The sequence below is a fragment of the Muntiacus reevesi genome, chromosome 1 (genome assembly GCF_963930625.1).
Source record: "Muntiacus reevesi chromosome 1, mMunRee1.1, whole genome shotgun sequence".
NCBI classification, from domain to species: Eukaryota; Metazoa; Chordata; class Mammalia; order Artiodactyla; family Cervidae; genus Muntiacus; species Muntiacus reevesi.
This window is the reverse complement of record NC_089249.1, coordinates 72,369,517-72,397,057: the sequence shown is the minus strand read 5'-3', so window position 1 is coordinate 72,397,057 and position 27,541 is coordinate 72,369,517. Positions and strand designations below refer to the sequence as shown.

The following is a 27,541-nucleotide window of genomic DNA, read 5'->3' as shown; positions in this document are numbered from 1 at the left end:
AACTTATATGGTGGGTAGCCAACAATGTGGACTGTGCATATGGAAAACATACTGCTGGACAAAGGACAGTATACTTATAAAACAAAACACCTGGTCCTTTACCAAAGGACTTTCACCAGTTTGAGAAAGACTGCTCTATCTTTCCATGAGTCCTAGAATAGTTCAAATAGTGTTTCTGGAACAGACAGTAACCTGAGGCCAATCTATTCATGTTCAATCAAAATGAAAATGAATGTCTCAGGAACAAAACTAAGGTGGTATCTGTTTAGGTTCCTGGAGTAAGTCCTGGCCAGGCCGGCAGAAGTGAGAATGTGTACAAGAACACTGGCACACAGGTCAAGGGGGTAGGCCCTTTTGTCCTTCCCACCTCCCTGCCCAGTCGTGTTCAGTTTTTGGCTAGAGCAAAAGGAGAGCACTTTGGCCATTCATGTCCTGTGACCATCATCACAAGTCTGCTTGTACTTTCCCATCTCTTGCAGAGGCGAGCAGTCTCAGACTCAAACCTGGGCTCTTCCCTACTCTAAGGTACAATAGCTGGACCTTCCTAAACAGCCTGAGGTCTTAAAAATATTTCCTTCCTCACTGATACCACAGAATGTGTCGGGGACCTTAAGGGGAGAAAAGTCTTAACCCAAGGGAAAGTGTCATGTCAGGTGATCAGAGTGCCACAAATGGTAAGTACAAATTTGCTCTGGTAGTTATTTTCTGAGTGCTGAACCAGGACAGCCAGCTGGTCTGAACCAGAATATCCACCAACATGTGGCATCCAAGATCTACAGATCCACTGGCTCCCACAGTGAAAGGCAAGGTCAGCTCCAACAAAAAAATTTAGAAAACATGTTAACAATACATTACTAACAATAACATAATAATGTAAAATGTTAAAATACAATACCAATTGAAAGGCTTCAAAAACAGAGAAAATGAGGAAAGATGGTCATTCAGTCTGCTCTACCAACTGAAGTGCAGACTGAGCTGGGAAGAGAGGTGATGGTAGAACCCAGCCATGTTAAGCTAACATACCTCACAGAGCAGCTTAGAGAAACTAAGGAAGATTAGGAACAGAGTTGGATGAAATACAGGCTACGGTCCTCACTCAGAATATTTGTTCATCAGGAAAAAGGGCACAGGCTGCATCCCACCCGCCTTTTCCCAGGCTACCTCCCTGAATCCATGGGCAGCATTCAAAATCAGAAGTGAGAATGTGTAAAAGAAAACTGTATGCAACTGGGGAAGAACAGTCATTCATTTCCTAGACGTGACACTATAATTATATATGCTTGCCAGCGAGATAGCAGGACTGGTGAGAGTGGTGGATGGACTTGAACAGGGGAGACAGGACAAAGACAGGCCCTTTTTTTGTCACAGTTTGGGCTCAGACAAGTGTTGGAATAAAGAGGTATTTAAAGTAGAGAGATGAGAGGAGAGGCAGGGGGTAAAGGAAAGTCAAGGGCTGAGTTCACCCAGATCACATAGCATTATAGAAAGAACCAGGGCAGCTGCTGGAGTTCTCAGGCTGGATAGGGAGCTGAGGACTCTGTACCTGTAAAGAGGAGAATTCCAGGGCTTCTCTTTCAACCTGTGATTAGATGCAAAAGCCCCCCACTTATTTTGGAGAATTCAGAACAGTCTGAAGGCAAGAGTGTGTGGTGACAGACCTACGGCCCCCGCCCAGACTGTTTCTCGCACGCATTCCCAGAGGCCCTGCTTAAGGACAGAAACACAAAGTCTGAGGGCTCTGTCCCTGCTGCCCAGGTCCAAGAGAGGGAGTGGAGACAAGGCACGGAGACCCCATACAAAAGTGAACATCAGTGTGGCCCTGTGGAACATTACTTTGGGAGAGGGAAAAAGGTGCCTGCCCCAAAAGAGTCGCCTTCCTTCACCTGGAAGATAGTTGGGCCTTTGCTAGCAGCAGAAACCACAATGGAAAGGGTTCACAGTAATGATCTGCAGAACAGGCCTTATTCCTACAAAGAGAAAAAGCCTCAGCTGGTATGGCACAATCTTGGGTGGGATGACAGATGGCAGTGGGCAGCCACTCCGGGAGACGACACTCCTGCCTCAGTTCTCAGTGGTTCTGCTGACTCCAGACGTTCCCCCACGGCTGGGAATCAGGGAAGAAAGCGTGCTGTGTTTCACATGATCAGACACTGTTCGCCATTGGCACCTGGTGGGCCCGACAGATTAAGGGCGTCCAGGTCAAAGTTGAGGCCAGGAGGCTGGAGAAGAGATGAAGGGACTCAGATAACTCCTTCCATTTCAAAAAGTTAGAGCTTTTGAAGGTCTATCCCCTGCAGCCACTATTATTGCCTTAGGTGGAATCACTAAAGGTTACAGAATAATGGAAACTTGGGCTCATATTAAAGTATACAAGACGGTATACTCACCATCTCCCCAGCAAGCTCTTTTGGAGGATGGCCCAAATCTTGCAGCTGGAACATAAAGAAAGAGGAACATGAGCTAAGGCCGTGCTTCGCAGCCTCCCCTGTGCTCCCTCCCCCACTTTGGTTTGGCAGTGAGGCCTCCTTTCAGGATCCTCCTGCAATGAACACCCAGGCAGACAGCAGCAGCGGGCAGATAGCAAAAGGAGGCCTTACCTGCTGCATAAGATCGAGCACCACCTCAAAACGAGCCTTCTGAGTGGCCTCACTGTCTGTGGGGGTCTCTGCCTCAAACTGCTCACATATTTTGCCCATGACACTATGTTGTTCCTGATATTTTTCAAATTGCTCTGGAGGTAGAGAGTCTCGGTGAGCCTGCAACCATTCTGGATACTAAGTAAACAGAGAATGGGTGGTGAAGAATTAAGTGAACAATGGATAAGTAAGGGTAATAAAATACGAAGAACATGAAGGGGCCAGAAACAGAGGAGAAGGAAAAACTAAATAAGCAAGTTCAGCGTGAGAAGCAGCATGGACTTCAACCAGATCACCTGGCTATGCTAGCATTTATGGTCACCAGAGGATGACAAACTTTTTCTGTGACGAGCCAGACAGTAAATATTTGAGGCTTTAAGGGCCACATGTGGTTTCAGTCACATATTCCTTCTTTTGTGTTTAACAACTTTTAAAAGTCTCTCCAGTAACACTATAAACTGTTTGATGGCAGAGACCATCATTTAAACTACTCTAAAAATTGTTCACAGCATAAAGTCAGTAAACCATCAGTGAAATCTTGTTGGAGAATGAATGAAATTGGAAACGCAAGAAGTTGACCAGACAACAACAGAGTCTTAGACTAGTTTATAGAAAACTATTAATAGAGCTGAAGGATTTCCCCTACTACCTCAAATATCCTCAGTAAAGTGGCTTTATTCTCTTGGAGACGCAACTCTTCCCTAACTCTCCCCGCCAAATAAATAAAGGAGAAAAAAAAACAGATGAACATGTACACTTGAGTTACTCTGTCTTTACAGTCTCTAAATAGACAAAGTAGCCCATGGGAGTTGATACAATGAGGAGTGAGGAGGAAAAGCACAAACAGAAGTTCACAAACCTTTTCTGTGATTTCCTTCAGTGACGGGTACAGCACATCCTTGGACAGTAGGTTCTGCATGATGCTCTGCATGATGGGGAGGATGGTCCCTTCTCCATCCCCTTCGTCCATACCCAGCCCTTCCATGGCCTTGGTCAGCTCCTCTTCTGACATGCCAGAGTTCTAGAAAGGACAGAAGAGAAATGAGCAAGCACACCATCTTCTTGGGACACTTACCAACTTTTCAAGTGGGAAAGAACTATTTAAAACATGCCTGTAGCAAAATGGTGAGGCAAGAACAGACTTGAGATGATAGCCAAGACAGTCTGTCTTTTGAGACTCTGCTGGTGAAGTCTGAGTGGGCCCCTTGTGGTTCCCTATCTCTTCCCCCTCACCTGAAGGTCAGTGGCATTCTTGGCTAGTCCGCTTAATGTCTCCTTTAGGCAAGAGGTGAATTCTTGTTGGGAAGTCGCATCACTGCCTAGGAGAGATGAAAAGAGCCTAAGTCATTTAGGATTTTAACTGTTTGCTTGCTTAGACTGACCTGGTTACCAGCTTGGACATGGAGCATTTATTAGTAAATTACTACACTCCAAATCTTTGAATACTCTACGTTTATCTTCATAGTTATTTTCACAAATCTACATGGACTGTGTCTCAGTTTATTCTCTATAATGACACCCACATTAACACTGATCTTTAAAATTATCACTTTTGAATAATCTTTTCTGTTACTTTCCAACCTATCTCGTCCCTTTCATTAAACAGGGTCTCATTTTTCCTTCCATCTCCTCCCCCATCCCATGGCAGTGGTATAATTGCTATCAACTTTTACAAAAAATTTTGGTGTTGTCAAGGGACAATAACCCAAGAGGTTTGTTCAGATATTTTCCATTGTTTCCCCTCCTTACCCACTCTCCCGGCGGCCTCTGAAAGCTTCTGGAACTGCTCTACCAGGTGGGGCTCTTCCTCAGCCAACTCTTTCATTGCTTTCTCAAACTCTGCAGTGGCTTGGGAAGCCAGCTCGCTGTCAAACAGTTCCTGGAAAAACTTCTCTTGGGAGGCGAAGAGGGCATCCTACAGGGGAGAATGTGGCCAAAGTACATCTCTTACTTGGCACCCCACTGTACATGGTTTCTGACAGAAGCCACAGGCAGTGGCTCTGAGAGATGCAGTGCTTCCCTCCTACCCACCTCCATTGGACATTCTGACTACTTCTCTTTATGAGAACAGCAAAAAGGCATCTGGCCACTGAGGGAAGGCTATGGACTGGCATTCCCAATCCATTTAAATCTGTTCTTTTCTTAAAGAACTTTCCTGAGATCCCTCTACTCAATCTCAAGTCCCTGTTTCACAAGGACTGAGGCCTGCAAGAGCACTCAGCAATGTGAGGCCAAGGCGCCCTCCCCAACTCCCCTCTGGCCCACAAGGGCCTGCCCCACCTCTGCTTGGAGCTGCACGCCCGTCCCCTCCCCATCCCTTAAGTGGGTGGAATTTATACTTTGGCAGTGTCTCCTGGCGATCTCTTCTGGGGCCCTGAAGCATCAGGGGCCGTGGTGGTAGGAGGGGGTGCTGGGGAGGGTTTGGCCTTATCGAAATCATCAAGAGCACCTTCAGAGACAAGAGACACAGTGTATGTGTTGGTGATGGATGAGAATGCAAGGCTAGAGGGGTTTCTGAGCAAAGCATTAAAAAAACAATCTTTCAAGCTGCCAACTTTCCTAAAATGCTCTCCTTTTTTTGAGTCTCCCTGTCCTGACCCACTCCTCAATAAGCTTCTCCCTCCTTCTGCCATTACCTAATTTATTGTAACCATAGGGGAAGAAATCTCTTAAGGTGGAAAAAGCATCTCTCAAAGCTGTAAGACGACAGTTCATCTACACAATGCCTCTTTGCCATACTTTAATGGTTCCTAGAAATCCCACACAGATGTTCAAGGGGAACAGAGAACACAGACGTCCTTAACCCCCTGGAACTCACTCAGGAGTCCCACAAGGAATAATCTTTGGCAAGAGAGCAGAAGCCTTAAGATGTTTCACCCAGCTTCCCATGGGTCCTGGTACAAACTGAGGGACTCCATATTATACTCCACTGGAGGGCACTGAACTCTCTTTTCTCCTTCAATTTAGGTCTCCCTCCCCAGAGTTCCTAGAGCTCCCTGTGGCCTCATCTCGGCAGACTCACACAGTCACTTAGCACTTCTCACCATTTCTGTTCATCTTTCCGCCTGCCCGCTCTGTGACTGAGCAAGAGACAAAAAATATTCACCTCTACCCTGAAAAGCCTGTGTTCTCACCACCACTATATGTTCCAGGACTAGGGGGAAAATACCAGCCCCATTCTGGGCATGAAACCAAACCAGAGAGGAGTGGATGGCAGGGCTGAGGAGGAAAAGTACAAGCCAGCTTCTTTCAAGAACGAACTGTCTTCCCCTGAGGCTGTCTCACCCTGTTTTTCAAAATAATGGGAAGGGTTTGAGCTCCGATATGATGAAAGAACTGGAAAGGGGCCTGGTGGATGAAAGGACTGGGAGAAAGAAAGGAGTGTCTTTTCTGTTAAGGAGGGCAGGACAGTGCACAGAAGAACGCACTACGGGCTTGCTAATAGTTAATGGAAGCAATCCGTGGTTGTTCGGTTCGCTGCCCCCCGAGGACCAAACGCTGCTGCTGGTGGGGAGAAAGTCAGACTTCAAGAACTTACTAATCTAAAGTAAGGGGAGTTTGGGAAGGGATCGTGAAACGTCCTCTGGGTTAGTTTCCCCTCCGGCAGGGAGATCAACAGTGTGGGCCGTTCAGGGACCCAGAAAGAACTCAACTCCCGCTGCAGAGGAAGGAGAGGTGACCCAGAGATTATCTCGAGGGTCGCAATTAGACTCTCCGCCCCCTTCCAACCTTTGGAGAGCATTTCCTGCTCCGTCCCAAGCATCGCAGGTTTACCTAACCCCCTGAAAGGATCCTTACATCCGCCCTCTTCGGGGTTTTCCCATTACGGGCTCTTACTTTCCAGAAGCTCTTCCAATTCCCGGTCAGCTTCGGCCCGGACTCCACCGTTCCCCTCAGCCGCGGCCATCTTGCGACCTCTGACTTGCCGTAGGAGGCGGGACTCCGCGGCTCCGCGTGTCCCGCCCCCGAGCCCGCCCCCTCTGCTCGCGCAACCAATGGTATTGTTGGTCCGTGCCGGGCCGCCATTTTTAAAGGGACAGGAGGCTTCGGTTCCCACCCCCGCCACCCTTCTTCTTTCTACTGGCACGTTGACTTAACAGGTGAGTTTACTCTTACCTTCTGCCAGGTTTTTTTTTTTTTTTTTTTAAACTGGCCTGGCTTCCTTTCTTTCAACTTCCCACATTACCTGGCTTCCTTATTATTCTTTCCAGAGCTGTGGATAGGCCAAATTGGACAAACTGCCTACGAACCACCAGAAGCTGTGCATTTGTAATCAATAAGGCAGTTACAGCATACCCAACATGGTAGTTTTCTCTCCCTTCAGTATTTTACTCACATGCCATCTTCTCTGAAATGCCTTCTTTGGCCTCACTAAATTAAACTGCAACCCCTCCCACACACATTACATATATAAATCCTACCAACTTTCCCTCCATTTTTCTCAACCCTTACCTCTATCTGACATACTATGTGTTTTACTTATTTATCATTTCTATCTCCCCTTAAGTCCTTTGCAATTTAAACACGATGATGGCAAGGATTTTCATCCGTCATCTTTACTGCTGCATCCCTAGCTCCTGGGCTGGGGATTAAAATTTAGGCATTCATTGTCTACTCTTTGCTGTCTCAGATCCTAAGGAGGCATGTTTCTCTGCAGAATCTACTAGCTATCTCACATTTCCTGTACCCCATTAAAAGTATCACAGGGTGAAGTACTTAGAACTCGATATTAGTCTAATCAAATCTGGTAGAAAAGCGACTCTTGGACTTTGGATTAAGCAGAAAGGCTACTGTAGAGTTCCCTTCCCTGACCAGAAAAACATCTATTTCTGCTTCATTGACTATGCTAAAGCCTTTGACTATGTGGAGCACAACAAACTGTGGATAATTCTTCAAGACATGGGAATACCAGGCCACCTGACCTGCCTCCTGAGAAATCTGTATGCAGGTCAAGAAGCAACAGTTAGAACTGGACATGGAACAACAGACTGGTTCCAAATCGGGAAAGGAATCCACGAAGGCTGTATATTGTCACCCTGCTTATTTAACTTATATGCAGAGTACATCATGAGAAATGCTGGGCTGGATGAAACACAAGCTGGAAACAAGATTGCCGGGAGAAATATCAATAACCTCAGATACGCAGATGACACCACCCTTATGGCAGAAAGGGAAGAAGAACTAAAGAGTCTCTTGATGAAAGTGAAAGAGGAGAGTGAAAAAGTTGGCTTAAAGCTCAACATTCAGAAAACTAAGATAATGCATCTGGTCCCATATCTTCATGGCATATAGATGGGAAACAATAGAAATAGTGAGAGACTTTATTTTCCTGGCCTCCAGGATCACTGCAGATGGTGACTGCAGCCATGAAATTAAAAGACACTTGCTCCTTGGAAGAAAAGCTATGACCAGCCTAAACAGCATATTAAAAAGCAGAGACATCACTTTGCCACAAAGATCCATCTAGTCAAAGCTATGGTTTTCCCAGTAGTCATGTATGGATATGAGAGTTGGAGTATAAAGAAAGCTGAGTGTCACAGAATTGATGCTTTTGAACTGTGGTGTTGGAGAAGACTCTTCAGAGTCCCTTGGACTGCAAGGAGATCCAACCAGTCATTCCTAAAGGAAATCAGTCTTGAATATTGATTGGAAGGACTGATGCTGAAGCCGAAACTCCAATACTTTGGCCACCTGATATGAAGAACTGACTCCTTGGAAAAGACCCTGATGCTGGGAAAGATTGAAGGCAGGAGGAGAAGGGGATGACAGAGGATGAGATGGTTGGATGCATCACCGACTCGATGGGCATGAGTTTGAGCAAGCTTCGGGAGTTGGTGACGGACAGGGAAGCCTGGCGTGCTGCAGTCCATGGGGTCACAAAGTCGGACATGACTGAGCGACTGAACTGAACTTCCCTGACCTGTAGCCTTTGCTTTACACAGAAGTCAATCATGTGTAGTTGGGAAAGTTCAGATAAAGACAACTCCAGACATCCCTTCCCTCCTCTGGAATTGTTCTATTTAGATCTTCCAGAATGCATCAACTGCTTTAGACAAACTTACCTTACTACTTAGAGGGCATCTATCGTTGTTCAAGATCCTATGTGGATCACCGTGGAGGACAGAGGGATAAATCAGGCCAGCCTTGCTGTTAAGGTAGTTGACTGGGCCTTAGGCTAGAGGTAGGAATAGGCATACACACAGTATAAGTATGGCCAAGGTCACTGTCTTATAAGAATTCAGGATAAAGTATCATAAAGTTTGAAAGGGAGAAACCACATCTAAATGAAAAAAGTCACTTCATGACTTTCATCCTTAGCTTCCTAAGCACCCTTGAGTACTGTGTCAAGCACCAGATTAGGTACTTACTCTTTCCTTGACATTTAGGGGACATACATTTAAAGTCATACCTGTGCAAAACCTGCTGTGATCTTCCAAGCACAAGTACTGTAACTTGGGAAAAACACTCTGAACTAGAAGTCGGATGACCTAAATGCTAGTCTCAACTCTGTTATTAAATTGCTTTGTTCAAAATCCTTCTCCACTCTAGGATACAAATATGATATTATAAATATCAAATATGATATTTACAAATATGATAAAAATAGGATGATTATTACATTTGATATTACAAATATGATTAAAAAAAACATGAAAGCTGAAACTCTAAGGCTGTTTTCACTTCTAAACTTCTGTAATCTAATTCTTCCCTGATTAATCTCTTTCTCCCCAACAGCTGTAACATCTATTCCAGGTTCACTCCAAACTGCTTACATGTGTCTCTCTAATACAACTGTAGTTATAACAAGCACATGTTATAGGTATTTCTATTGACTTTACATTAATATAGTAATACAAGTATGCTAATCAGGAAAGTATCAGATAGTAAATGAATTAAGATGGAGTTGAAAATAAGCATGATTATCCTATTTCTTAAACTTGGTTTACTATTTTTTATAAATGTATTTATTGGTTGCACGGGGTCTTTGTTGATGTGCGCACTTTCTCTAGTTATGGAGAGCCGGGGGGCTGCTCTTAAGCTGCGGTGCATGGCTTCTCTTGAGGAGCACAGGCTCTGGGTGTGCAGGTTCAATGGTTGTGATGCATGGGCTTAATTGCTCCATGGCATGTGCAGTCTTCCCAGACCAGGGATTGATCCCGTGTCTCCTGCACTGGCAGGCGGATTCCTATCCACTGTACCACCAGGGAAGTCCATTAAAACTTGCTTTACTACTGTAATGCCTAACACCTCATCTCAGTATTTACTCATCTCCTGCCTTTCATGTATAGTGAACACTGTTGCAAAGGAGTATTTTACAGCCTTTTCTTTGTATCACTCTCTTGATTAAGGACATTTTTGGTACTCCACTGTTTATTAATCAGCTTCAAATTATTGTCTGGTATTCAATTATTTCACATTTATCCATTTTGTTTCCCAGTTGGTGATGGACAGGGAGGCCTGGCGTGCTGCAGTCCATGGGGTGGCAAAGAGTTGGACACAACTAAGCTGAACTAAGATTATGTAAGCTTCATGAGGATTGTCCACTTTTTTCATATTCCTTAGTTCAGAATGTTTATGTTGATATGCAAAACTAATTTTATAATTTAAGTCTTAAACTTAAAAAAAACTTTTACCAAAATGATCAACTTGCCTAGGTTACAGTAAGAATGTTTATAACTTGAGAAACTGTTATGAAATTAGTATGCAAATTTTTTGAGAAGGTAGACTTATTTTGGGGATACTATGTTTAAGAAAGCATCTTTAAAAAAATTTTTTTTTAATGTGAGATCTTAGTTACGCTACTAGGGATTGAACCTGGGCCCCATAGAGTGGAAGTACAGTCTTAACCACTGGACCACCAGGGAAGTACCAAGAAAGCATCTTTTAAAGCTAAAAAGATACAAAGGCCTGCACTCTTTCACGTAGGAATCACACAATTCTAGGAGTTTATCCTCAGACTCACTTTCCCCACCTATACAATGTATGTTCAAGATGTTCATTGCACCACTGTTTATAATAGTCAAATATCAATCAATAAGTATATCCATCAATAAAAAGGCAATTAAAAAAATAAAAAGGCAATTTAAAATTCTTAAGTAGTATGCTTCCATTTAGATACAATAAGGGGATAGGGAAGAACACATTGACATCTGCTTGTATATACATTTAAAAAACAACCTCTGGCAGGATTTAAGGAAGCTAACAACAGCAGTTACCTGTTTTGGGGAAGGTGATGGAAGAACTGGGTGGCTGAGGGAAAGCAGAGGAGGAAGACATTGCTGAATAGCTTTCTAAATTTATTGATTTCTGAACTAAATGTACTGTTTATTGAAAATATGAATTTGAAATGACAGTATATGTTTTAATCAAAGGTACATTATATCACTCTACCAAATTAATCTTATTACATGACAAACAAAATTATGTTGTACTATATATAGTGTATTACTAATTAGCAGTAGATGGAAGGTGACAGTCAACAATGGAATAAGGAACTACTTGCTTTCTACCATTCTCACAGCAGTTTACTTTAAAAAAAAAATCAATGGGTATTTACTGCCTTTGTAATTAAAAATACATGAACCATGAACTTCCAGATGTTCAAGCTGGTTTTAGAAAAGGCAAACGAACCAGAGATCAAATTGCCAACATCCGCTGGATCATCGAAAAAACAGGAATTCCAGAAAAACATCTATTTCTGCTTTATTGACTACGCCAAAGCCTTTGTGTGGATCACAATAAACTGTGGAAAATTCTGAAAGAGATGGGAATACCAGACCACCTGACTGACCTCTTGAGAAAGCTATATGCAGGTCAGGAAGCAACAGTTAGAACTGGACATGGACCAATATACTGGTTCCAAATAGGAAAAGGAGTACGTCAAGGCTGTATATTGTCACCCTGCTTAAACTTATATGCATAGTACATCATGAGAAACGCTGGGCTGGAGGAAGCACAAGCTGGAATCAAGATTGCCGGGAGAAATATCAATAACCTGATATGCAGATGACACCACCCTTATGGCAGAAAGTGAAGAGGAACTAAAAAGCCTCTTGATGAAAGTGAAAGAAGAGAGTGAAAAAGTTGGATTAAAGCTCAACATTCAGAAAACTAAGATCATGGCATCTGGTCCCATCACTTCATGGGAAATAGATGGGGAAACAGTGGAAGTAGTGTCAGACTTTATTTTTCTGGGCTCCAAAATCACTGCAGATGGTGATTGCAGTCATGAAATTAAAAGACGCCTACTCCTTGGAAGGAAAGTTGTGACCAACCTAGATAGCGTATTAAAAAGCAGAGACATTACTTTGCCAACAAAGGTCCATCTGGTCAAGGCTATGGTTTTTCCAGTGGTCATGTATGGATGTGAGGAATTGGACTGTGAAGAAAGCTGAGTGCCGAAAAATTGATGCTTTTGAACTGTGGTGTTGGAGAAGACTCTTGAGAGTCCTTTGGGCTGCAAGGAGATCCAACCAGTCCATCCTAGAAAGAGGTCAGTCCTGGGTGTTCATTGGAAAGACTGATGCTGAAGCTGAAACTCCAATACTTTGGCCACCTCATGTGAACAGTTGATTCATTGGAAAAGACGCTAATGCTGGGAGGGATTGGGGGCAGGAGGAAAAGGGGATGACAGAGGATGAGATGGCTGGACGGCATCACCGACTCGATGGACATGAGTTTGAGTAAACTCCGGGAGTTGGTGATGGACAGGGAAGCCTGGTGTGCTGCGATTCATGGGGTTGCAAAGAGTCGGATATGACTAAGCAACTGAACTGAACTGAATTAAAAATAATTATTGAAGGAAAGATACCTGCTTTGATGGGGCAGCTACATGCAGTAAGGAGGAATGTTAGAGTGTCCAGGAAACAAATGACAAGCCACAAAACTCTCATAAAAATGTACTTTATTTCGTGTGAGAAACAAAATACAAGAACAATCTTTGGAAAGAATAAATCAACAAAAAGTGATATGTATTTCTGGGAAAACGAAGAGTTTCTTCTGAGACTTTAAGTTTCTGGGCACAGAAAGGCTATATCTGCCTAGGAGTTTAAATGCCCAAGGAAAATGGAGATGGCTAAGAGCTTGCTATGACTGAGTAAAAGATGCTATATTATTTATTACATCTCATTCCTTTCTAACAAAAAATACACATGGGGTGGAAAGGGAAAGGATAAATATTGAAGGAATTTACTATTTAAATGTTCATCACAAATGTTCTTTGAAAGATCTACGCTGGGAAGGCAAGGCTAACTGTGACCACAACTATAAGCTACCTTGAGAAGATGAGAGGTTCTCAGAGGCAAAAAAGAAAAATCAGGTTTAGACACTTTGATTAGCCATACAAGAAGAGAAAAGGACATTAGATTTTAGGGGAGGGAGAACTAAACACCAATATGAAGAGTAATTAAGGAAGAAGGAGCTAGAAGAATATAAAGACTGAGTCTCTGCGGGAAAACATGATGTTTGATGCTACACACAGAAAGGGGCCTCAGCGAAACTGCAGAGGGCTGATCCTCAAACCAATCACATCTTTGCCAATCTCCGTCACCTGTGGAAGAAGAAGAAAAAGTTAGGGATTTTTGAGGGTGAGAAGCCTGAGGAGTCTACTCCCTGCACTCCTAGTGAGCACAGGAGAGTGCTTTGTTATTGTTACTGATTGGTAAGGAGTGGTGGGGAGAAGTTCTACCTTTCTCCAGTGTCATTGCCTTAAGGTGTGAGGCGGGAATACAGGAAACAAAAGGACCAATATGCCTTCTTTCCCCTTCCCTCTGTTCTAGATTCATTTCTCAAGGACAGTACTTACCGTAGTGACCTTGCAGATCTGACCCTTAAACTCAGGGGAATAGCAGGCCCCACTGAGTGGACATTTCTCCACTGGCTTTCCACGGTAGATGGGCCGATAAGATGCAGCACAGATGTCGAAAGGGTTGTGCATGTCATAATTGAGCTGATAGGCATCTGTGGGGTTTTTCTCACAGGCAGACAGGATTTTGCGGGTCTAAGAGAGGGAAGGAATGTTTTATTTAAAAGGACTGAAAACTGCACACCACAACTCAAATGACCTCAACACCATGGTTTAGTAGTTTCTTTGATGTAAGATGCAATTGTACTGAGTAAATACAGAATACGTCCTCCGCATAGGTCATATGAAGGAATAACTGCCATTCCTATTCTATCAGGATTTTTCCTTTTCTATTGCAAAGTGGCCCTATGGAACCAGACTCATAGTGAAGTGAAGTGAAAGTCGCTCAGTCGTGTCTGACTCTTTGCGACCCCATGGACTATATAGTCCATGGAATTCTCCAGGCCAGAATACTGGAGTGGGTAGCCTTTCCCTTCTCCAGGGGATCTTCCCAACCTAGCGATTGAACCCAGGTCTCCCACATTGCAGGTGGATTCTTTTATCAGCTGAGTCACAGGGGAAGCCCAACTAGACCCATACTTCTCCACCAAGTCTTGAGAATTCACAGGGTTAGCCATGAAAGGGTTAAAACTGGCTTTCACTGCCCAAATAAAAAAGCTTTCAGAAAACACAAGTAATGGGACATGTATATATATGGAGGCAACTGGTGTTGGTAAGGAGAAACCTAGAACTGAAGGACAGTTCTGGGCTGATTTTCAGCTAGAGAGGAGCTATTTGATGTCACAGGTCACACTCTCCCAGTGGAGCCATGTCCGAGTAAGGTGTGTGTTTAGTTTCCAGGAATAAAAGGGGGTCCTCAGGCCACACAGAGGTCCTCATCCTCTGTATGTGAACAGAGGATGGCATCTTGTTGGCTCTTTTGTATAATGCTGTAGTACAGCACTTTGTTTCTGAGACAAGAATATTAGTCTTCGACCCCCTCCATATAAGAGGAGATCTAGTTCTCCTATGCTCATTGAAGGAGTTCCCATGTACCTGTTGAGCCACCTCCGGCTTGGGCCCGAGTTCCAACAGGCGCCGGGCAAAGGTGGCAGCAGTCTTAAAGTTCTTGAGCTTGAAGAAGAGGTTGAGGGCTGTACGCAACACCAGGATCATGTGCACTGGCTGCAGGTTTGAGTGGGTGAAATAGGCTGCCATCTGGTGGACAGAAGGAGGAACATATGTCAGGCTGATGCTAAAGCTAGGATAGATCATTTATAAGCTGTCGCACGTGCATTAAAAACACAACAACCAAATAAAAACCCGACTGGCTATAAAACAGAGAAAGCTTCTGCCTCCTAATTATAGAGAACGTATGGGATGAGGAAGAAGGGTGGAGAAACATTCTACTGTCACAGAAACAGGCCCAAATTTCTCTTACTTCCCATACTAAGACCTAAAGAATTCAGATTCCATAGAGGCTTCCCAGGTGGCACTAGCGGTAAAGAACCCACCTGCCAGGGCAGGAGAGGTAAGAGACCCTGGTTCAATCGCTGGGTGGGGACGATCCCCTGGAGACGGAAATGGCAACCCACTCTAGTATTCTTGGCTGGAGAATCCCACGGACAGAGCCTGGTGGGCTACAGTCCAGAGGGTCGCAACGAGTTGGACACGACTGAAATGACTTACTATTCATTCATTCAGAGGGTAAAAGGGAGGATGCCTCTGTACTGCTCAGAGGTCTTACCTCACAGATTCGCTTCTGCTGTTCTAGAGTTTCTTTGGGCAGTTTCTTCCTTTCTATCTCCATGGACAAACCCACAATGTACTCACGGCAAATGGTGATAAGCTGCTGAGCCTGGAGAGAGGGGACAAAAGGCCACGGTACAGATGCAAGACTCGGGGGTGCCCAGCACTCTGACAAGCAGCTAGACGGCGCTCACCTCTGCAATCTCCTGTTTATTGTCCACCACAAGCAGAGGCACACTGAGTAGGATGGAACGGAACTTTTCCACAGCCTCCTCAAACTTGCCAACAGTGGTGAGCTGGTAGCACAGCTGCAACCGTTGGATGAGGTCATTAAGCTTCAGTCCCACAGCTGGGACACCGTTCTTCGGCCCTGCATCCTTCCTGAAAGAGAAAAGTAGAAGACAGGATCATTAGGAGCCCACCTCAACCTAACTTCTTCTGGAAACATGATCACAACAGCCTACAGTGAAAAAAGCCAGGGATAAGTGGCAAGCCAAAGATCTTTTCCTACTAGGAAACGTCAGCTCTGGGACAATGCTGATATTCCCTGAGGCTAACATCTGAAATATCTACCACAAGCTGGAACAGAGAGAAGCAAGGGCCCTTACCAATTGCGATTAGGATAGCCATACATGGAGGGCAGGCAGGGCAGAGCCTGATAGGTGGTACGGCCTCGGGCATAGGTCTGCAGGAACAGTTGCTTGTAGGGGCCAAACTGGGTTACCCCTACCTGGTCGTGAAGGAGCTGGAAAACAAGAGAAAGGAAACATAAGGATCTGAGCTCTGCTACTTAAAAACTAGTTGACCCTGGGCAAAATATTTAAGTTCTCTCTACTTGGTTCCTCATCAGTAAATTATATTTAATTATGATCTACTTCATTTAATAATACCCATAAAGCATTCATGATAGTGACTGGCAAATAGTCAACATTAAACGTTAGTGGTTGCTGCAGCTGTTGGTACTATTATTGCTACCATAGCACATGGCTTAGTGTTCAAAACATACACCTGTTCATGAAGGGGTGAAGGGGTGCTGACTTTACTGATGTGAGCCAGAAAGCAGGCTATAAACCAGTGGAAAATGGCTAGAAGAATCCACTTTAAGAGATTACTAAGCCGTACTGAAAGCAGATAAGAGGAACACCAAGGGCTCCCATGATACACACACACTTCTGCCCCTGTGGGTATAATAATTTCCATCTGGCTAGGATGAGTCAGCCATCCCCCTGGGACCCCAGGCACATTCAGTGAAAGCCAAGGTAACTTTAAGACTCACTCGCATGGCTGTTTCAAAAGAGCCGGCCAGGATGTGATCAACTGGAAGCTGAGAGTTATTACACCAGATCTAACGAGGAACAGAAAACCCAAGACAAGTGAAATTTGTTCTTTCTCTTCCCAACAATCCTACTCTGTAACAGAAGAGTGTCAGTATTCTTTACACACGTAATCAAGCATAGCCACCTCAGAAACACTTACCCTACAGGGCTGTACTTCTCTGCTTACCTGAGTTGGGCTGGTTCCCTTGGTTGGGGACACAAAGAACCCATCCTCAGCCCCACCAGCTGCCCCGGGGGGTATATCCTAGGGAAAAAAAGAAATGAGTCCGTTTTTAAGCCATTCAAGCTATTTGTCCTGATCAGTTGAGTCGTGCAGTCACGTCCGACTCTGCGACCGCATGGACTGCAGCACGCCAGGCCTCCCTGTCCATCACCATCTCCCTGTCTACTCAAACTCATGTCCATTGAGTCGGTGATGCCATCCAGCCATCTCATCCTCTGTCGTCCCCTTCTCCTCCCACCTTCAGTCTTTCCCAACATCAGGGTCTTTTCCAATGAGTCAGCTCTTCGCATCAGGTGGCCAAAGTATTGGCATTTCAGCTTCAGCATCAGTCATTCCAATGAATATTCAGGACCAATTTCCTTTAGAATGAACTGGCTGGATCTCCTTGCAGTCCAAGGGACTCTCAAGAGTCTTCTCCAACACCACAGTTCAAAAGCATCAATTCTTCAATTGATGCTTCAAAAGCATCAATTTGTCCTGATAAAGCTAAACAAAACTCTTATTCCCAGCCTCTGCTGGTGAGGGGTCGTGATGGTGGAAGAAGATTCTCACAATGGTAGAAATTTCAGTAGTTGTAACAAAAGCTATATACCAAAAGCTCCAATTCAGACAAAAAAGCTTGCTGCCTTTTCATAAGCTGCCACTGCACAACCCTAGTTATGCTCTTCTAGCTTTCAAATGGGAGATAAAGAGCAGACTAGGAGGATCTAGATCTCCCTTTTGGGGTCCTTAGGACAGAGGTTGGGGGGTGACAAGGCTGCTGGCCTCCACAGAGGGAAATGAAGAGAACCATACAAGGGTGAGAATTCCACCTACCAGCTCAGGAGGGAGCTCCAGATCTTCTTCCACGTCCCAGCCACCTCCTTCTTCTTGTCCCTTGCCAAGAGCATCATCCCCCAAACCTTCTGTGGCCTCCACAAACCCATCTGTAAGGAAAATCCAGGCACAAAATAGATTTGCAACATGACAATTTTAGCCAAAGGCAAGAAAAATGTTGGGATCCCATGGTCCAGCACCCTGCAGAATTGCGCCACAACCCAGTCCCGCTCCAAGGAGCCCATCTGCCCAGAACAGCCCGAGATGAGCATCTTACCTTCATCCAGCTGCAGCTCGGCATCCTCTCCCCAGCCCTCAGTACCAACAGTGTCAATGTCAATGTCAGCAGCCAGCGCGCCTCCCTTCCCTACAGCGGGAAGGAACAGAAAGGAGCTGGTTACAGTTGGTGAACTGAGATAAGGCCTCCTCTGCAGGCAAGATGTATCCTTACAGAAGGAGGTGCCAATGCTTTGTCTACTTACTGTTTTTGTTCATTATTTGTTTCTGTGGTATCTATGTTATGCTAACTTGCAGGTTAGCATAGGTTTCACAGAACGAAGGAACAGAAGAGAGATGAAAACAACTGACCTTCCTGCTACCAAAAACTGCCTCTTAAATAATCTTTTACTAACCAGCCTTCAGTACCAATTCTTGGCATTTCTTGCTGAGATCTTTGGTAAATTAGCACCACTACTGTGTATACATGTTGTTACATGTGTATACACAGTACATGGAACAACAGACTGGTTCCAAATAGGAAAAGGAGTACGTCAAGGCTGTATATTGTCACCCTGCTTATTTAACTTATATGCAGAGTACATCATGAGAAACGCTGGGCTGGAGGAAGCACAAGCTTGAATCAAGATTGCCGGGAGAAATATCAATAACCTGATATGCAGATGATATCACCCTTATGGCAGAAAGTGAAGAGGAACTAAAAAGCCTCTTGATGAAAGTGAAAGAGGAGAGTGAAAAAGTTGGATTAAAGCTCAACATTCAGAAAACTAAGATCATGGCATCTGGTCCCATCACTTCATGGCAAATAGATGGGGAAACAGTGGAAACAGTGGCTGACTTTATTTTTCTGGGTTCCAAAATCACTGCAGATGGTGACTGCAGTCATGAAATTAAAAGACGCTTACTCCTTGGAAGGAAAGTTATGACCAAACTAGACAGCATATTAAAAAGCAGAGACATTACTTTGCCAACAAAGGTCCGTCTAGTCAAGGCTATGGTTTTTCCAGTGGTCATGTATGGATGTGAGAGTTGGACTGTAAAGAAAGCTGAGCGCCGAAGAACTGATGCTTTTGAACTGTGGTGTTGGAGAAGACTCTTGAGAGTCCCTTGGAGACTCAAGGAGATCCAACCAGTCCATCCTAGAAGGAGGTCAGTCCTGGGTGTTCATTGGAAGGACTGATGCTGAAGCTGAAATGCCAATACTTTGGCCATGTGATGCGAAGAGCTGACTCATTTGAAAAGACCCTGCTGCTAGGAGGGATTGGGGGCAGGAGGAGAAGGGGATGACAGAGGATGAGATGGTTGGATGGCATCACCGACTCGATGGATATGGGTTTGGGTGGACTCCGGGAGTTGGTGATGGGCAGGGAGGCCTGGCGTGCTGTAGTTCATGGGGTCTCAAAGAGTCAGACACGACTGAGTGAGTGAACTGAACTGAACTGAACTGACTGTGTATACAGGGAATGAGGACGAAGGTTAGAGAGGAGGATGTGAAGGAAAGAGCAGCACTGGGCACAAAATGCCCAAGGTCTATTTAGATAGGCTCTTAGTTGCCAAGAAACTCAGAATAAACAAATCAGTAGACTTTTCCAAGAAAACAGTGTAAAGGTAAGAGTGGCAGTGGGTATACTCATGACAGAATCGAGGTAGCTGAGGTTTGTATCTTAAGATTGTCTGTCATGAATGATAAAACACAGAACGGAGAGTATGACTACATATATGGTAATACCTAAGAAAATACACCAAAAGTTAACAGTGGTTGTTAGAAGCATGAACTAAGAGACCTCTTTCCCTCCTAGTTTTTGAATTTTCATGATCTCAGCATGCTTTTATTTAGTTTTTAAAAGACTGTACAATAACTCAGTGCTCCATGAGGCATCGCACAGAAAAAAGAACAGGTGAAAAGGACAGAATGGCTAAGGGTACTCTCTAGAACAGTTTCTCACAAAACAAGCACACAACAAAAACATTACGGACGAAGTGGACATTTACCCTTGCTGGCAATGGAGCCCTCAAAGAACCCTTTGGACACAGTCAGTAAGGGCCAGTTGGTATCCAACGGCATGATAGGTGCAGGTGGCTGAAGCAACTTGGCATTAGGGTCAATGTCTGGGATCTGGAAGGCAGATGAAGGTTAAAAGCAGTCAGCTCTCAGGAACATTGTAGGGGAGGTTGTGGCGCTTCCTTTAATCTCAGTGGGAGTGACATTTGTAGGTTTAAATAGTCCCAAGATATCAGAGTTAATCCTGTAATCAGAGACACTTTACATAAAGACTCACTGTCTCCTTCTCTGGGTCAAATGTCTCCTTCAGGCTCTCCGCTTCTTCGTCTAAGCCGTGGGTAGCAGCTGTGAGATAGGCCAGTGACTCTGTGAAGAAAACAGACTTTGTGGTAAAGGTACATTTCCAAGTGTACCCCCATCAGCGTCCTGATGTCAGCCTCCTGGTATTCAAGTCCTGGCATAATCCACTTTCCTTAAGTGTGGGCTGGACTTAATGACTCACTTCTAATGCACAGCACGTGGGAGAAATGATGGGATGTCATTTCTGAAATTAGGATACAAAGATACGGCTTCATCTGAGGTGCCCCCACCTGCTCTAAGGGAAACCAGCTGCCATGCTGTGAACTGCCCTATGGAAAAGCCTACATAGCAGAAAACTGACGTCTTCAGCAAACAGCCAGTGAGGACCCAAGGCTTGCCCACAGTCACACAGTGAACATGGGAGTGGATCCTCCTCCACTTGAGCCTTGAGAAGTCTACAGTCTTGGCCAACACCTTGATTGCAGCCTAATGAAAGATAGTGAGCCAGAGGCACTCAGCTAAGTCTTGCTGCAAACTGAGATAATCAGTGTTTATTGTTTTAACTATTGTTTTGGGTAACTAGCTATACAGCAATAAATAACTAAAACAGTTGCTTATCCTTAAGTTCTATCAGTGTTAACAAGAACCTTGAGAACTCATTCCTTTCTCTTTCACATCCCACATCAGTCCCCTTCAACAAATTATGTTGATTCAACCTTTAAAATATACGCCAAATCTGACCATTGGTCAGCTGTTCACAGGTAGCACCTTGGTCCAAACCACATCTTTCACCTTTCTTATTCCCTAACGTATCTCAAGTGCTAGTGTAATGCTTGGTATATATAGTGGGTTCTCAAAAAATATCCCTTAAATATAAAATAAATTAATATATGAATAAAACCCCCAGACTTGAAGTAAATAATAAAACTCTAATGGCATTCAACCAACTACATTTACTATAGTATCTGCTCCAGGACCTTTTAAAACCCACTTTCCCCATGATATTAGCTATTTTCCTACCAGTGTCTAGACAAACTATATTTTCTGGCTGTCCCTCCATCTGGCTTTGAAGCAAGTCTTCTGAGCATGGTAGGAGCATGCGGTTTCTTCTGAAAAATGTGCAGTGAAGGAAACCCCCTCACCACTATACGCGAATAACTTGCCATAAAGAAAGTACTTCCTAAGGCTGCCCCCCACCCCATGTGAGTGCTGGACACTTACTCTGCCCACAGTTCTTCAGGATCCGCACCCGCTCGGACACATCTCCCAGGTACAGGGCATTCTGATAATGGCCACTCATGTCCTTTCGGATCTCAGCTGCACCAAGACAATAAGAGGCACTAAGTTAGGTTTTCTCTCTCAAGTTCTCTCTTGCCTCTATTTGCCGTCTTCCTCCCCACAAGGATCCCTCTCCCCATCCTTAGTTTCTGGGCTCTCACCAATCTTCATCATCTTGCGAAGTTTCTCTAGGTTGCCAGTGATAAGGTACAAGAAGGAGAGTTTGTCGAAGTTCTTGGTGCGCTGATAACACATTTCCACAATCTGGTGGTTCCCCTGTAGCAAGGCCACCTCTCCCAGCTTCTCCCAGCAGTTCTTGTCATCCAGTGCTTTGGCTGCTTCCAGAGCAATCTAAAGAATCCCCAGGATTAGAGTTAAGAAGTTGGAGGTTATTATGACTGAAAACCAGGGTCTGCAGTCAAAATGTCCATCTCTAAATAAATCTCCCAAGCAACTCTTTGTATGTCATTCCGCCTAGCTCTGCTTTCAGTAATTCTACTGAAAAGTCAATCAACAAATAGGATCCCTTAGGATCCATGGATGGAAGTATTACATCACATTATCCTCCTCCTCAGAAATTTACAACAAAATCATCTAGCAGTTGCTGATTCCATACAGTCAATTCTTGCTTAGCTATCATATTTCCTATTTGCCAGGTCTAAAGAACCATGTGGCTCCTCAGAAGAAGTAATGGAAGAACGAAGTTCAGAACTATTTCTGCCCATTTAAAAATAATGTTTACAGACTCTGGCCTCAACATTTAGTAAATGTTCCTTCATCCAAGCAGCCAATCAGCAAATCAATGTCAAGGAAACAATGAGATTTTTCAAATTCTATGCTATCATGGTTCCGTTGTAAAAGTTATTGAATTCAGACTAACTCAGAATGACAACAACAGTAGAAATGCTGTGGCAGAAGCAAAAATGGGCAAATAAGCAACAGGAAGATGGCTCAACAACTTAAAAAAATCCTAAAATTCATTACACTGACTGAAGAAGCAAGTCCAGAATAATGTCTTCCCAAGGCCTCTGTAACCCCTTCACCTCCTCTAAACAATATGGGGCTTATAACCCCACTTCTCTCACCTCAATGTTTCCACACTCCAGTGCCAGACTAAAGCGAGTTTTTTCATCCTTGACGAAATGCAGTGCCACTTCAGGATATCCCTTCTTCTGAAGATAAGCAATGATAGACTGGCCTACAAGTTTGGCATTCCTCACCATGTGTAGCACCTAGACATTGGGGTGGGGTAGGCAGGAAACAGAGATCATTTACAGGAAAAAAGGAGCACTGCCCCTCTCAATACTCCTAATATGCTCCCTCATTTCATACCTCGTCATACTTTCTGTTGATCAGGGCCAGTTTGAACTTGAACTCAGTGGGATCAATGGTGAGCACGCGAGGACGACACTCCCTGTCCAGGCAGTATACATTGTTGCCCTTCACCCGCGTGACATAGATGGGTAAATCCAGAGTTCGGATGATCCCATAGTCCCTAGAGTAAGAGTTAAAGAGCACAATTTTCAACAAATGCATGGGTAATCCAGCCTATAAAGTAAGACAAGTCTCGGACCTAGTCTTTTATCTTCTTATTACCCCATTCTCAAGTGCCATTTGAACAATGGTATAGATGCAAAGTAAGTCAAAAAAGAGCAGAACTAAATGCCAGACTTACTTTTATTTTATTCTCTTGTGTGAAGTGGGAAAAGATGGGGCAGATGATTTCTCTTTATAAGTTAATACTCTAGGATCTAAGAGACACAGCTATCAGAACTATCAGAACCAGACCTGAAAGTTAAAAATCCTAAGTTCTGATATATAATCACTAGACCACTGCTGCTACTGCTTAGCCACTTCAGTTGTGTCCAACTCTGTGATGCTAAGGACTGTAGCCTATCAGACTCCTCCCTCTGTCCATGGGATTCTCCAGGGAAGAGTATTGGATTGGGTTGACATGCCCTCCTCCAGGGGATCTTCCAGACCCAGGGATTGAAACCGGGTCTCCTGCACTGCAGGCAGATTCTTTTACCGCTGAGTCACCAGGGAAGCCCCACTAGACCACTATGAACAGTTAAATCCTTCCTTATAAGCTGTAAGTGAAAGTAGAAGACAGATACATGTGAAGACTTCTGACATACAAAGAAAGGATGCAAAGCATGTAATGTTTTAAACTAAATGAAAATTAAAAGTTTACAAATGAAAACTTATGACTATAGCTAACACAATACTTGAAGTATAATTTATAGTGTTAAGTACACACACATTAGAAGAATACTCAAAAATTAATGAGCTCTATATGTTTAATATTAGGGAAAAGACTAAAAATTAGTAAGTATCCACCTCAAAAATTTACTGTTCTCTTAAAAGTTAAAACAAAGAAAATACTTGGAAAAAAATAAAGTCAATAGTAGAAACTAAGAAATAGAAAACAAAAATACAATAGAGAAGTTCAAATTATTTGAAAATAGCCTAACAACTAAAAGTGGAAAAGATTTGTGGACCTACTATGGCAACCCACTCCAATATTCTTGCCTGGAGAATTCCATGGACAGAGGAGCCTGGGGGCTATAGCCCCCCGAGTCACAAACATCAGACACAGTTGAGAGACTAACACTTTCACTTTCTTTTACCAGATGTAAAGACTTACAAAACTATAATACTCAAGACAGTGCAGAATTCAATCACAGATAGACAAAAGACAACAAAAAAACAGATCTCTGCATTTCTGTAAACATGATTCATATATCACAAAGATGGCTCTGCATAACTATGCGGAAAAGTTGGTATTTTTCAATATATGATGTTGGGACAAAACTGAGTGTCCTTATGAAAAAGTAAAGCTGAGCCCACTACACCTTACACCATATACAAAAATCAACTTCAGGTAGATTATAGACCTAGATGCAAAAGGCAAAACTATAAAGTTGTCATAGGAAAAGGTAAAAGAATGTTCTTATGATCTTGGAGTCAATAAAGATTTCTTAAATAGGACACAAAACTTGATATTCATAAACGATTAGATGCATAAACTCAACTACATTAAGAACTTCTGTTCATTAAAGGACCTCAAAAGAATAAAAAAATATGCAGCAGAATGGGAGGTGATATTAGTATTTGCAATACATTGCCGTCACAAAGGAGCGATATTCAAATAAAGAATTCCTATAATAAAAGAACAAGGATAACTTATTTAAATGAAGGATAAAACCCTTGAACAAAATTCATAGAAAAGGAAATACTGATGGATGGCTAAATTAAAAAAGTCCAATCTCCTTGGGAATCAGATAATAGAAACGTAAAATTACAAAATACATCACATATCTGCCAGTCAAAAATGAGTCTGACAAAGGTAAGTGCTGGCCAGGGTGACAAGCAAGGAAACTTTTATACAATGCTGGAGGGGCATGCAAATTGCTAAAACCACTCTTTCACATTATTGAGCAAATGTGAAGATAAGCATGTTCTATGACACAGCAATTCTGCTCGAGAAAACACCCTAGAGCAACATATGTGCGTATGAACCAGAGCACATATAAGAATGTTTCAATGAACATCGTTTCGGGGTATTCTTTCTGCCCCCTTCTGATGCCTATGTCAGAAGCTTTTTCTATCTCCTTTATACTTTAATAAAACTTTATTACACAAAAGCTCTGAGCGATCCAGCCTCGTCTCTGGCCCCGGATTGAATTCGTCTCCTCCAGAGGCCAAGAATCCCAGCATCTTGTTGTTCAGCAACAACCTTTCATCTTGGGGACTCGTCCAGGATCCTTCAGGACAAGGTAAGGATGCTTGGAGCTCTAGTTCTTTGCTCTCCTAGCGAACGCGTTTTCCGCTGTACTTCGCTAACTCCACGGTGTGCTTGTGTGAATGAATGACACGCCCCGCGCGAAGCAAGTGAGAAGCCCTGCTCTGCGGTTCCCCGCGACCTCATAAGGCTTATGGCAGAAACCTGTCGGGGGTTTATACTGATCTGCCAACGCCAAGAGGCAACCAATGTCTCCTTCGGGAACCGATCAGAAATGGGCAAAGCGTGTGGACCGAACTCTCCTTTCTCGGTCAAACTTTTCGGTCTCTGACCATTTCATAACTCCTTGGGAATTAGAAGTACTAACCTAATCTATCGGATCATAGGGAAAAAAAAAGAAAAAAAAAAGAACATAGTTTCTAACAGCCAAAACCTAGAAACCACCCAACTATCGGTCTAGCATAGAACTGATAAACTGTGCTATAGTCATATAACAGAGTATTATACAACAATGAAAATACATAAATTAGAGCTATAACATGGATGAATCTTACAAATAATATACTGAGCAAAACAAGCAAAATATGAAATAATATATTCAGCGTGATTTAATTAATATGAAGTTCAAAAGCAGGCAAAATTAAATCATTATTTTAATGATAAAATAATGGTGATAAAATTGCAAAGAAAAGCAAGAAAGAAATTATCGTAAAAGTCAGAATAACATTCTTTGTGTGGTGAAGAGACAGGGTTGTGATCAATAGGGACCACACAGCAAAGGGAAATCTACTTCTTAACTTGGGTGGCAGTTACACAGATGTTCATTATATAACTGTTTGCTATTTCATATAATTATAATCTATATAATTTTCTATATTTGTGTCATATTTCACACAGTTTTAAACGAGCTGAAAAAAGAATGTTCTGATGCCTCCAGCACATATATGCCAAACAATGCTTTTCCATAAAGACAGTTCAAGGAGGACTTCAGTATGTCTCTTGAGACAGGATATTGATTTTAAGAAGCCACTTTCTCCCATTCTGTATTTCAGATAATTAACTTACCCAGTGGTGACAGCATATTTGATGTGGTTGCTTGTGGTATAGATAAATACCCCACTCTCATCCCAGGCCCCACTCTTGACACGAATGTTCTCATGAATGTTACACAGAGCCTCCAGTTTGCGGTTACAGATCACAATGGCTGTAAGAGGCATAGGACATGAGTGCTCTGCTGGACAGGGTGAGTGAAGTAGGCTGGCAGGGATGGGGAGGGAGGGGCTGGTCTCTAAATCAGGGTGGATATAATGAAGACTTACCATGTTTGGCCAGTAGTGCTACATGGGACATGTCTGCTGACCAGATAACATATTTCACCTTGGAAATCTTCACAGATGCCAGAGTCCTGGGATCGAGAGAAGGGCAAACATGAGTGGACCTGGTTCCAGGTTATGACTTACCTCCTTTTCACCTCCAAATTAATGTAAACCCTAATTTCTTGTTGTTTTTTTTTTTAGCATTTAATTAAATTTTTAACACCAAAAACATTTTGTACCAGGGTATAGTTGATTAACAATGTTGTGGCAGTTTCAAGTGAATAGCAAAGGGACTCAGCCATAGATACATATGTATTTGTTCTCCCGCTAATTCCGCACCCCCCCCCCCGCAATTTCTTAAAATAATACCAAATAAACATTTTTGTATTACAGTTCTGTGACAAATATTTTGGCTCACACTGTACACTTCCACCTTCCTCAATTCCCTGACCCTCACTCCCACGTGTTATTAGGAATTTGTGTATGTCTATTCTTACCACTGCACACCATAAGCTCCTTTAAATATAGGAACTATGCCATTCACCCCTGTGATCCTATTATTCTAAGTCCCAAGAGCAATCTTTGTTCAGATAAATGCTCTAAAAACAAATTAACAAACCCCTTGTAACGCTTGTGTGTGTGTGTACAGGATGGAGGGTGATCACAGAGGGAAAAAAGTGGTGAGAAAGAGCCTTGGAATTATAGCACAAGAAGTGGCCAAGCCACAAGTCAAACTCACTTGGGGAAAAAAGCTCCCACTTAGGACTTCCACTAGCCCCCACAATAAACCTGTCTGCTTAGGGACATCTGACATGTTACCGCTTCTGCTGTACATCAAAGAGCGTGATGGATTCTGCATCTCGAAGCAGGAGGTTGCCTGTGCCAGCATAAAAAATCTCATCGCAGTTAGGCACCTGTACCTTTTTGGTGATCTCATTCTTCAGATTCTTGATCAGAAGCTGAAATGAGTATAAAAGGTGGGGTTAAGAGGAATACATGTAAGATGATGACAGGTGACAATGTCCCTTAGCAATTATTCCTCAGCTTTGATAAACCAAG

At 43.4% G+C, this 27,541-nt stretch overlaps 2 protein-coding genes across 2 annotated transcripts in view; both read right to left on the bottom strand.

Moving 5' to 3' along the window:
• Positions 1-823: 823 nt before the first annotated feature.
• On the bottom strand, positions 824-6,562 carry PEX19 (peroxisomal biogenesis factor 19). Its single transcript, XM_065947476.1, has 8 exons — positions 6,474-6,562; positions 4,976-5,085; positions 4,386-4,551; positions 3,870-3,955; positions 3,496-3,657; positions 2,598-2,774; positions 2,388-2,432; positions 824-2,219 (listed from the first exon to the last, which is right to left on the bottom strand). Exons 1-8 carry the CDS (start codon positions 6,541-6,543, stop codon positions 2,136-2,138), a joined length of 900 nt encoding a protein of 299 aa, XP_065803548.1. The 5' UTR covers positions 6,544-6,562; the 3' UTR covers positions 824-2,135.
• A 5,961-nt stretch (positions 6,563-12,523) lies between these two features.
• The window catches only part of COPA (COPI coat complex subunit alpha), a 43,068-nt gene continuing 28,050 nt past the window's right edge, over positions 12,524-27,541 (bottom strand). Inside the window, exons 15-33 of the mRNA XM_065947453.1 lie at positions 27,302-27,441; positions 26,486-26,571; positions 26,232-26,370; positions 22,754-22,916; positions 22,507-22,653; positions 21,583-21,772; positions 21,365-21,460; positions 20,121-20,209; positions 19,834-19,957; positions 17,882-17,971; positions 17,605-17,714; positions 16,732-16,809; positions 16,505-16,573; positions 15,837-15,973; positions 15,423-15,609; positions 15,227-15,337; positions 14,536-14,697; positions 13,441-13,635; positions 12,524-13,185 (exon numbers count right to left, since the gene is read on the bottom strand). Coding sequence (XP_065803525.1) covers positions 13,126-13,185; positions 13,441-13,635; positions 14,536-14,697; positions 15,227-15,337; positions 15,423-15,609; positions 15,837-15,973; positions 16,505-16,573; positions 16,732-16,809; positions 17,605-17,714; positions 17,882-17,971; positions 19,834-19,957; positions 20,121-20,209; positions 21,365-21,460; positions 21,583-21,772; positions 22,507-22,653; positions 22,754-22,916; positions 26,232-26,370; positions 26,486-26,571; positions 27,302-27,441 — 2,373 coding nt within the window. The 3' untranslated portion in view covers positions 12,524-13,125. The remainder of the gene's footprint in view (positions 13,186-13,440; positions 13,636-14,535; positions 14,698-15,226; positions 15,338-15,422; positions 15,610-15,836; positions 15,974-16,504; positions 16,574-16,731; positions 16,810-17,604; positions 17,715-17,881; positions 17,972-19,833; positions 19,958-20,120; positions 20,210-21,364; positions 21,461-21,582; positions 21,773-22,506; positions 22,654-22,753; positions 22,917-26,231; positions 26,371-26,485; positions 26,572-27,301; positions 27,442-27,541) is intronic.